At 41.8% G+C, this 12,322-nt stretch overlaps 1 protein-coding gene across 1 annotated transcript in view; it reads left to right on the forward strand.

Moving 5' to 3' along the window:
* Positions 1-12,322, forward strand: part of iqck (IQ motif containing K) — a 19,185-nt gene continuing 6,863 nt past the window's right edge. Inside the window, exons 1-8 of the mRNA XM_080904958.1 lie at positions 1-105; positions 179-261; positions 576-720; positions 822-919; positions 1,387-1,439; positions 1,580-1,657; positions 2,284-2,368; positions 8,945-9,056. Coding sequence (XP_080761084.1) covers positions 96-105; positions 179-261; positions 576-720; positions 822-919; positions 1,387-1,439; positions 1,580-1,657; positions 2,284-2,368; positions 8,945-9,056 — 664 coding nt within the window. The 5' untranslated portion in view covers positions 1-95. The remainder of the gene's footprint in view (positions 106-178; positions 262-575; positions 721-821; positions 920-1,386; positions 1,440-1,579; positions 1,658-2,283; positions 2,369-8,944; positions 9,057-12,322) is intronic.

Consider the following 12,322-nt stretch of genomic DNA (forward strand, 5'->3'; position numbering starts at 1 on the left):
CGTGAGCACACCTACCGGTGACTCCATGGCAACCGCTTGAGTTAACATAGATAATGGCAGAGATCATCTGTACTAAGAAATAATTTTTGCAGAAAATGTGTGAAGGTACGGCCTGATCTGTTTGTCCCTGTGGTGAAACAGAAAAACAAAGGTTCACGTGTTCACTGTGTCTTTGTAGAGTTTGAGGCCGAACAGCACAGCGGTCCCAGCCCTGCGTGGACAGAGGCCAGCTCTGTGAGCACCCAGCTCTCCCGGCACAGCGTAAGTACACACAGACGACGTGATGTGTGCAAATACAAATCTGTGGGATTTAATCTGGATCCTGTGTCAGCCTCGTTTGAGATAACTGGGCCAGCTGGGTATTCAAATGCATTCTCCGTCATGCGCAAAACCCTAACACATACATGTGAAAATGTGAACCTAACTGATGGGGATTTATAAATATTGCTTGAAGTGCAAAATAGCTCCTCCATTTTTATATGGTTTATAACAGAAAACTATAAAATAAATAAATTTTTTTAAACTATTTTTGAAGTCTAAATTGTTCATGAAAGTTGAATGATTGCTTTGGTTAGGTACTTATGGATGATCTTCTCAGAGACTTTGAGCCCGATGTTTGCTGTGCTCTCCCTGGATACTCTGCATTAGAAGGACCTCATCCTTCACGGCAGAATCGCCCCCCAACTGCTGAAACTACACCTTTTCCCCAAGTCCCTGAAAGTAAGATACATAGCTGCTCTCCCTGTAATGTGAAACTGTAAGTATTAATACATATTTGCCATCATTATAATTCTGTCTTTAAAATGTTGTGCTTGTGTCAGATCCTGTCACGCGTTTCTTGGAGAAGAAAGTGTTTCCAGTGTTGGTACCTGGACTGGAGGCTTTGCTAAGAGAAGCCCAGAAAAATGGCTGCTTTAAGGTCTAAGTGTCTTTAATAAAAATCAATTGTAATCCTACAATTGGACCTCTGAGAAATCAGAAATTAATCAAGGATAAAAATCAACCACTAAAATATTTTTTTTTCTGTTCAGGAAGTAAATAACCATAATTTGACATCTTAATCAAAAGCTAATAATTAATTTTATTGGTTTTTTTCTGCTTTTCTTTAGGAAAATGGTAAATTTGAAAGTTCACGGATAACAACAATAATATTTTAATATTTAAGAGTAATTAGTTTAGTGCATCTGTGCCATGAACCTGACATTGGGCGGTAGTCTGATCAATTTAAATGCTGTACAGGAATAATTAGCCAGTAGAGGGATCTAAAAAACAATTCAGTGCTTACAGACACCAAAATGGGAGCTTTGTTGTTTTAACGCTTGTACATTTTGCTGCTTTATAGTCAAGGGAGATGCTGAATGTAGGGCAGTCTCTTTTTTATTTCAGAGGAAAATAACAGCGTTTAACCCATGTGACTTTCTGACTGAGTGGCTCTACAAGTAAGAGTCCTCCTACACACACCTCACTCTGCACTCTGTAGTACTACCCTCACCTCACCACATAGATTCTCTCTGATGTCACATTGAAAGTGCTGTGTATGTGAAACACTGCACGTTTCACGTTTTTCATCCTTCCTCAGCCATAACCCTCGCAGGAGTGGACAGGAACCAGTGAGCTTTCATGACATCCCCTTTGTCAAGGACTGGCTTGGGATGCAGTGAGTATCTCTTCAGTTTGCACACCATGGTTATTATAGCTAACAAAGACAAAACTAAAACTGGGTGTGAAAAAACATTTTAGTAAACGAGAATAAAATAAAAATGCTAGGAGTTGCAAAACTGACTAAAATAGAATAAACATTTCAAGGGAATATTCTTAGCTTTAGTATTTGTAAAATAACGTGAAATTTTCACAACATGTACTGAAGTTATTGTACAAAAACATACAGTGTACAGTTTTTAATCCAGTGTCTGTAGCAGAGGTGTCCAACATAAGGCCCGAGGGCCAGAATCAGCCCTCCAAAGACTTCAATCTGGCCCAATGGGCAATTCTAGAAAATGTGAAGGTGAGCATAAATTTAGGACTTTTAATTCTATCTTCCAACGTTTTGCAGCATGATAAAGAGCTCCCCCATGGCCAATCTTACAACACCACGTTTCACTGGTTTGGCCCACTTTAAAATCAAAGTGGGATGTAATGGGCCCACGATGTAAAATATGTTTGACATCTATGGTTTATAGCACAAAGCAACTATAAGCTATGACACACACACACACAAACTCCATGTACGCTCTCCTTTCTTGTCTCATCACTCTTTCTTTTCCATTTCCTTCCATCCTCCAGTCCCAGGCCGCCCACTCCTCTGTTTCTGCGGCTCACTGAGTGCGAGGCTGCTCTGCTCATCCAGGCTTTCTGGAGAGGATACAAGGTATGTTGGACATGACTGGAAGCTGAGTGCTTTTTACAGGCTTTCTGTCCCAACATTTATAAAAAGGGCTGGGGTTTGCAGAATGACAGGTCTGAAAAGCACCAAAAAGTGTGAAAAAATAAACAGGAAACCTAAACTTTAAGAACTGAGGGACGTTTTATGGAATGAAGAGGTTGCATTGCATAGTCTTGGATGCATTTTACATTTCACTGACACACAACTTTAGCTTTGCCTCCTTGACCAACTTCACAAACTCATCAAAGAATTCACAGTGTGGACATAAGATAACATTTTGAAGAAGAAAGTGTGTAGGAGTCCGGCAATCATCCCACAAGAGCACAGCGACCCTGTGTGTGTGCGTGTCTGTTAGGCTACAATAGGCTCCCGCTAAGCGTGCATCGGCCAACAGTCTTGTTGTTGTCAGTCTTGTTGTATAATCCCATCCCCTTAAAGAGCCCCCTCTTCCACAGGGGCTGCAGTTTCATTCAGCAGCTTGATTATGTCATCAGTGATGCCAGGCTTTAAATCCCTCCTGTGTGGGTGTTGTGGTCTGAAGCACTCTGTGCTGTGATATAAATAGATATGCACAGACACTTCCAGAGGCAAACAGCAGCATCTCTCTCTGTCACTCTTTCTCCCTCACACACACGCACGCACGCACACACACACAGATAAACGCCAGCTCCTGTGGTGTAAGGATAAGCAAGGGTCATGTTTTGTTTGTCTTGACAGAACCTCTTCTTTTGTGCGTTTCTTATCCGAAGTGCTTGTGGGAGGATTCAGCCTTAGTGTGGCTGCACAAACCACTGAGAGGAAAAGATGCCAGCTGCACCGACGTGGACAATTGCATTACATTTGAATGATTTGAAAATGTTCTTGCACATGTGGGCCTGAAGATAAAAGTGTGGATGCGGGCATAAAAAAAGATGGATCGAATGTGTGTCGTGAACTGCTGGGGCACCAGCAGAGGGCAGCACTCCCTCTTATTTGCCTTTTTTATTTTCTCCATGAACAACAAAATATAATTGATCTCTGCCCACATGTGGTGGCAGCAGTGAGCCAGCTGTCTGTCACTCCTTGCTGTATGTTTACCCTGAAATAAGAGGTTCAGCAGGGCCACTGATAGGACTGCAGCTGAACACCCCAAGGGATTCAGGGAAAGAGAGAGAGAGAGTGGGTAGAGACAGAGTGAGGGAATGGGAGGATTATGAGGAAGGATGATGGTTGGTCTATGTTTGGAACACTTTCGCATGGATGGCAAACGGGAGGAAAGAGGCGAGCTGATGTTGCAAAGTGGTGTCAGAGTAGGAAGATGCAGTTCTTCTAGGGGGTGGGAAAAGGGAGAGAGATGCAGCACAATCAGGGTCTGCAGCTGAGCGTTGGCCTCTTGGAAGACGCCTCTAGGATCATGACTTATTTAGGCTACATGGAGTGGAGCAGAATTTTTGTTTGGTCCTGACAGGCACTGTAGTGTGTTTCGACTGCTCTCACCTTGACTTGAGAAAAACGGCAGTTAACAGCGGAGTGGGCAGCAGAGGAGGGACGAGCACGTCAGCACAAACTGAGTGAACTGTAAAGCATCAGTGCCTTGTTAAACTTCTACTGGGATCATTAAACATAGCTATTACAGAATTATTCTTACACCAGCGTGCAATCAAGATGTCGTAGCTCACAAATCTAATTTCTAAGTAAAGAATTCCAAGGAATGTTTCACTCAAATCTGCCTCTCTGTCTGATTTTATGTGCTTGAGGATAGTTTATTAGAGCATAATAGGATTGTGGGATTTTCCTGTAATATATAGTCAGTATAAGATCAGTGCACTCTGTTCACTTCACCCCCATCTGCCTCCACACGCACCCCATTCCCCCCCTCACACTTACACCCTCGGCTGTTATATAACCAGCTTGACGCAGCGCTGACTGCAGAGGGTGTGTGTGTGTGTGCGTGTGTGCGTGAGTGTTCTGGTAAGAAAGACAGACAGACAGACTGAAGACTAGGAAGGGGCATGAGAGTATTTTTGCAGAGTGGAATTTTATCCCTCCATTATTAATCTCTTTCATCAAAACGCTGAGGGCTGAAGCAGAGCAGTGCTGGAGCGCACACAGACGCACACACAAACACACATAGACACAGATGCAAACTCATGACCCAGACAGTGCGTTTGTCTTTTGTTTCACTCACGTATAACTGTTAAGAGCTCCTAGGTCTAAACATATTATATAATCTTCTTTACACCGTGTACCTTAACCTAACTATAATCCATTCATCCATGCCTGCTACTCTAATGCACACTGATGTGCAAGCATGGACACATACACAGTCTCCTCTGATCACTAAGACTTCTCAGGATTATTCAGCTGAGCTAGAGTAGTGTGGCTGTAGTGTAATAAATTCCCATTGCAATTAGACTGTCAATATTAGTGGGTTGTGGTCTGGTAGCTTTGCCCTTTATCATCATCACTGCCATTTCCACTGGCTCCAGTTGCAGATTTATTTATGTGGCTGGCCTTATCTCAGCTGCAGCGCACCTTTTATCTGACTGGAAAAAAAAAAATCAAACCTAAGTCAGTTTTTTGGGGGGAGGGGGAGGGTCCTTTTTCTGTAGTGAAAACTTGAAACAAATACCATCAGTTGATTTCCACTGGAGAGTTTGGTAGATGAAAAGTATGATACAACCACACACAGTATAAAACAAGGATGTAGCCACCGTGACATCACCTGTCCTATTTTGAAACTTCGAAGTGTTTTCATTGTCATGATTTTGTTGTTTTGAAACCAGATGTGATAAGCATTGGCCAGAGCTGACCGTGAAATTCGGCATTCATTGGCTAACTAATTGCCAGCCCTATCCTGTTACCCAATGTGCACCTGGTTTTGTGACACTTAGAATGGCTAAAATGTAAAAAGTAAACTTGATGTTTTCTAGTGAAGGGTGATGTAAGGCAGTTAGTTAGCTAGCTGCAACCAGCCAGAATACTTCTAGCTTTGTCCAGTCCAAGACAGCGTTGGTGTCATTATGCAGTGTATACACTGTACCACGTATATGACATATAGTAGGCTTTATACAACTTTGCAACCAAACAGTGAAAAACGTTCTTTCTTGTGCATGTTTCAACAATGTTTGATGATGTCATCTTAAAAACTTTTTTAAAAGGCTCATACATCTTTTTTCTCACTGATACTCCCTTTTTTTACATTCCTCATGCATTAATTTTTGTCTGCTTCCAGAATGTGTCGTTTTTCCTACTCTACTTTTCCTCTCCTATCTGTCACCTCTATCCCCAGCCGGCAGCTGGTCGTGGTCGATGGCTGCCACTTCCTGAGCCTGGTTCTGCCTGAGGTCTCTGCTTGTGAAAATGGAGTGCTACTTTTCAAAAGTGTTTTCTCTCTATTTCTCTCTTGGGTCTTGACATTTTTATACAAAGTGCTTTGAGGTGACTGTTGTTGTAAATTGGCACCACATAAGTAGAATTAATTCAACAGAATAGCAAAAATCTTGGGTTTCATCGGCTTTCTTTCTCATAGGCCTTTTAATAGACCTTTCCTTCCTTCTTGTACTGCAGCTTCAGATATTAAGAAATGGGGCACTTGCTGAGTTGTATTCCTCCTGACATAAACGAATAGAGCTGGTTGAAAGAAACACACACATATATGTACACACACACACACACACACACACACACACACACACACACACACACACACACACACACACACACACACACACACACACACACAACACAACACAACACAACACAACACAACACACACACACACACACACTTGCCCCTCCCCAGAGTACTGCATAGTCAACAGTAGAAGTAGGTCTATGATTCCAGTTCAATGGTCCAAGGGCAGCAATAGATGAATGGTTTTAAATGTGGTTCGCTGTTAAGTCAATTTGATGTACCACGTGCAGTGACACTCATGCAGAAGATATGTCTCAGGCTTGGTCCTTGCTTACCCTCCTGTAAATGGGCTGATGTCTCATATTTTCACTTGTGCATTTATCTGTGCCTACATTTGTCTTAGTTCTTATTTAAATGTAAGTATTTTTTTACCTTTAGGACAGTAGGGTGGCAGTGCAACTGCTTATTGTGACTCAGTCTACAGGGGCATGAATACAGGCCACAGGTCACTGGGCTGGTTAAGCCTTGAAGGAAGCTGTGGTGAACACAAAGATGATGGATGGGTGGAGTGTGAAGGGAAAATAAAGCAGACTGTGGCTGTGTCTTTCTGCACTTGGTCGTGCAGCCACTTCCCCGGGTGAGGAGCTCAGTCTCACAGTCAGCTTTACACTGGAAAGGAATGCAGCTTGAAAGGCTGAGTTACGAGACTGCAACGTGTGCGTGCACACCATAATGTTGTATGCAATTGTGGATAATGTGGTGTGTGATAACAGTGGCCCTTGCAGTGTCTCGGTAATTTTTCTAATCACTCTAATCCCAGCCTTCATGCAAACATACAGCATGAGAGGACTGAGTCACATGCACACAAAACCAGGCTCTGCCACGTGAGCAGTGCATCAGCACGTATGATTATATCAAGAAGATAATGCGTTAGCGAAGTTTCACTAAGAATTCAAATGAGTATAAATAACTGTGAAAAACGATGAAGTTGAGATGCATATATTCTAACACGCAGTACAAGTAAAACGTCAACATTCTTAACCAGGCTTCGTGCCCAGGGTCAAAATAACTTAGCCCTGCAAATCAGCTGTGCTGATGCACACAGACAGGCTTCAGAAAACTCAGGCGCACACACACACACACACACACATACAACTCAGCCCTTTGTCTCCTGCTGTCATACACAAGCTGTCAGCATCCTGCAGAAAGCTAGTGTATTCATAAAGTCAGCTTTCCAAGAACTGACTTTGATTTTTGCTCCATTTCCATCATTTCGGAGAAGCTGACAGCATCAGAAGCAGAAAGGGAGAATACAAGATTTATGGAGGACATCAGTGAAGAGTGACAGAGAAGAAATGGCACACAGACACAAATAAAGCACACAAGCGATGGTGAGCAAACACAACAGACTTAACCACCCCTCCTCCCTCTGACCCTCACCCCTCATTTCCATTTCTATGGTTTGCTCCCATCAGCAGAGAGGCTGCTGCAGCACTGTGACACCCCGTGAATGAACTATTGGAGCGCTCTAGTTTTACCCATTCCTAAACCTATCACCAGGCTTATATAACAGACCCACTTTTGTACAATAGCAACACTTTTGTTGCCACATAACCAGGCACTTAGGAGAAAGTTGGGGTTGAATGGAGCAGAGTGAAAGGAGACTGGTGAGAAGAGAGGTGGGAGAGAATTCAGAGTGAAGAGAGGTGGATGGAGAGGGAAGAAATACTGATGTGTTGGGGAATCAAGGGAGAGTAATGTGTTAGTATGAAAGACAGTATCTGAGGAGAGATCTACCACCCAGGGAAGAAAGAAGCCTGTCAGAGATAGTTGAGTACAAAGAGCATAGAGGAAAGAAAAAGGAGGAGTAGGAGGACTAGTTAGTGGGAGAAGAATAGAAGGAGGAGGGATAAATATGAACAGGAGGTGAAGCCCTTTACAGATATTTTATTCACATTTGCAACATCAAACTTGCTCAGTAATCTTTCAGGAAGTCCTGCAGCCCACATACACACACACACACACACACACACACAAAACCAAACACAACAGCTGCAGTAGTTTCATCCAAGAACAGAAGCATAATTCATACAGCCTGGATTAGGCTGAATCAGGGTTCCTGTGAATCCTTAGAAGCTCTTCATTAATCTCATAGTAAGGCCTAACATTTTAAAATGCATTAAAATTAATTAATTAATTAAATTTAAAATAGGAAATAGGATTTTATCACTTGCTTGGCTTATTGTTTTCATTTATTTTTGCAGCATGGTGTAGGCAAGATGTGTAAGTTGCAGTATGTGTTTCAACCACAGTGCAATCAGTATTACTGGACCACATATTTGCATGGAGATCTGACCAAATGGCTTACATAAGCAGGTTTTGGCACAATTGATGGAGCCATGAATTCTGCTCTGTACCAGAAAATCCTGAAGTAGAATGTCCGGAGTGGCCTAGTCAACGTCCAGAGTTGAATCTGATTGAGATGCTTTGGCATGACTTTAAACAGGCCGTTCATAAAAACCCTCCAATTTGGCTGAATTAAAACAATTCCGTAAAGAAAAGTGGGCCAAAATTCCTCCACAGTGAAAAAGACTCTTTGCCAGTTATCGCAAAAGTGTGACTGTAGTTCTTGCTGCCAAGTGTGGCACAACTAGTTTAAGGAGTGACTTTTTCACAAAAATTCAGGTAGGTTTGGATATTTTTTTCCAATAATAAATGAAATAATCATTTAAAAAGAACATTTATTTACTTAACCCTCCCTGGAAATGTTCTTAATGTTAGTAACTAAAGCATATACTGTAACAGACTTTCTAAATAACCTTCTTTAAACAGTCCTAACAGCTTACTAACACTGATTAGCTTGTGGCTCAATTAAGTTATTGATGATGTTTGCTCATGTGAATTTATGCATGTGCGCCCTTTGCACGTGTCCTGTGATTGTTATAGATCAGGGCACAGCCAGATGTTCAGGAGATGCGCCAGTGGCAGAAAAAACTGAGAGAGACCCGTGACATTGGCAAAACTGTCAAGCAGTTCTGGGCGAAACAAGAGAGACGAGGTAAGCCCACATACGCTTACACACACACTCACATGATATCACTGAATGCCAGCCCTCAGGCTTGCTAGTAGCATTATATCTACTACTATCAAATTCTCTTCAGTGCCTGACAAAAGCTGCTGATATTCATACAAAGGTACTAGACTGCATAGAAATCAGTCCATACAATATTCAGATTTACAAAAATAAATACGCATACAGTGCGGTGTGTCAGCCTGTGCACAAATAGAGTTTCACACATATAAACGGCTGCAGAGATATTCACGCCAACAGGGCTTTGATTTTTAAAGCTGAAAGACGAGGATTCTGGGAGCGGTGACACACAGAGAGAATGAGGGCAGTGACGGAGAAAGAGAAGCAGACATGGGGAGAAAGTAAGTAATTGAGAGAGAAGATTGCAAATGAAAAAGAGAAAGAAAATGTCTTCAGGGCTCAGGCTACGCTTGTGTGACAGCGACGGCAGATGATGGGGGGGGGGGATTCATGTGTGGAAAGAGCGGAGTAACAGAGTGTAGAGGGGAAGGGGATGAAGTCTGAGACGAGGGTAAAGTGATGTGTACGTCTTTGCCTGTGGCGAGTGTGTGTGTCTATGTGTGCACTGTGCACATATGAAGGACAGGGAAGAGCAGCTGAGAATGCAGACCCATGTCCACTGTGACTGACAAGCATTAGAGTTAAAGGATGATGACTACACGTTGTCTTTGGAAGCTTGCATAAGAACAGAGTGGTACACTGTACATGCACTTTCTTAAATCCAAGTAGGCTTGCAGGGAAAAAAACACGACTGTTGCAAAGTTCAGCAAAAGAAATTTATTTGTACTAATAAAGAATAGAGAAAAAAAAAAAGCACACAAACAGGATTTTCTGTGGGGGCTTCATAAGAAGCCAAAGAACTTTGGAGAACCTCCAACTTTTTTCTTCTAACATCACCATACCCTTGATACCTTTGGCTAGTATAATGAAATTCTTATCATCTTTGTGCTTTGTACAAATTAGCATACTGAGCTAAATTCACTGATATAGTCACCAATGAGGATGCCACAATACCAATACAGATACCCAATTTGATACCAAAACAAACTGAGTATACAGTGGACTCAAACAACAACTCCTTTATCAAAAAGTCATTTTAAATAGATGATATGGTCGAGTGTTTATTTCAAATTTTAATGCTGTATTTTTTTTGACAGGACATAGACTGAAATGTCAGGATGGTTGCAGAGTAACCTACTAACATTCCTATGAGGTATAACATGTACCATTTTAAGTAAATCTTAGCTCATTTTGAATTTCATGACAGCAACACATCTTAAAAAATTGGCGATGTTGGGGAAAAAAGACTGGAAAAGGAAGCTGTGCTAAACAAAAACAGCTGGAGGAACATTTTGCAACTAATTAGGTTAATTGGCAGCAGGTCAGTAACAGGAGTGGGTCTAAAAAGAACATATTAGAGAGGCAGAGGTTCTCAGAAGTAAAGTTGGGCAGAGGTTTACCAAAAACTGTTTCTACAAATTGTGGACCAATTTTAGAATAATGTTCCTAAATGTAAAATTGTAAAGACTTCAATCAAGAGAAATCTCCGTGTACAAGGGACAAGGCTGAAAACCAGCATTGGATGCCTGTGATCTTCAGGTCACCCAGGCATTAAAAACAGGCATGATTCTTTGATGGACATGAAAGAAACATTAAAGCTCCATCATCAAAAAAAGGAAGCCACATATGAACATGACCCAACAATGCTGCTGTCATCTTTGGACCAAAGCTCATTTAAAATGGACTGAGAAAAAATGGAAAACTGCTCTGTGGTCAGACAAACTGAAATTGGACATTTATTTTGGAACATGGCGCATCCCGTGAACTAAAGATGAGAGGGACCACCCGGCTTAAGACCAGTGCTAAGTTCAAAAACCTGCATCTCTGATGGCATGGGGGTCCCATCAGTGTGTATGGAATTGACAGCTGGCACATTTGGAAAGGCACCATCAATACTAAACGGTATATACAGGTTTTAGAGCAACACATTCTCCCATTGCATATTTCAGCAAAACAATGCCAAACCACATACTGCCTCTATAACAGCACTGTGCCAGCACTGTAGTAGAAGAAACACGGCCTGCCTGCAGTGCAGACCCAGACCTTTCTTACAAACAACTGGGGGCAGACCACTAAATGCACCATCATCCATGTGTAGCTTTTGCTGTCCTCGCTTCATCTTCTTCAGAATGTGAGCATAGCTAAAAACACCTTTAGGTGCATCCTGCCCCTGCTGATTCCAGAAGTTACTAAAAATGCAAATCAAGTCACATTTTTTTGAATATGCATCAAACAGCAGAGCAGCAATGGTGGCACAATGATCAGAATTCTAGCCTCACAGCAAAAAGGTTCTTGGTTTGAATCTGCAATCTGGTTGGGGTGTTGCATGCAGAGTTGCATGTTCTGCCTGTGTCTTTGTGGGTTATCTCTGGGTACTCTAGCTTATTCCCACACTCAAAGACATACACACTTAGTGCAGTTAGGTTAATTGGCACTTCCAGATTGAATGTGTGCGAATAGTTGTCTGTCTTTGTGCAGCTAGCGGGGGTAGATTCTTGGTCTTTTTTTAGGGACATTGTATTTATTTTTCCACGCGCCTACTGGAACGCTGTACCATCATGGTGCATCACAACAAGTTAGCAAGTGGACAGAAAAATCAAAACACATGGCAAAGAACAAAAGATGACTAAAAGAAGCTTCTCTCTACTTTGCATTGTTGCAGCTGTCTACTTTTCCAGCGGGTCCACGTAAATGATTTCAAACATTTCGATAATAAGGATACAGAAGGTGCAACTCCTACATGCACAATAGGACTAATGACACAGAAGGAAAGAAATCCGATTACACCGTGCTTACAGCAGACAGCTCAACAGTAATGTTGTCGTATTGTCTCCCCCTTAGGGAACTGATATATTCAACGAGGCAACACTCATCTTCTACCCACAAATAAATAGGGATGGATGTGTGTCAACATCACACTGTTTGGAGCAATACTGGGAATTGTCTTCTTGAATGAATCCATAAATAATTACAATCTCTACATTTTACTCTGTTTGGTGCTCTAATCTGTGTAATTGCCTGATAATTTACTGCACTTTGTGGTGAACTTTTTATAGATGGGAGGATAAAAATAACCGCCAGATGTAAGCTTTGTAAAATAATAATATATGATAATAATATATGAAAATAGTTTTAAAAAAAGAAACCCTCAAGAAGCAATTACATCTATATTT

This window comes from Rhamphochromis sp. 'chilingali' (assembly GCF_963969265.1).
Source record: "Rhamphochromis sp. 'chilingali' genome assembly, chromosome: 15".
Taxonomy (NCBI): Eukaryota; Metazoa; Chordata; class Actinopteri; order Cichliformes; family Cichlidae; genus Rhamphochromis; species Rhamphochromis sp. 'chilingali'.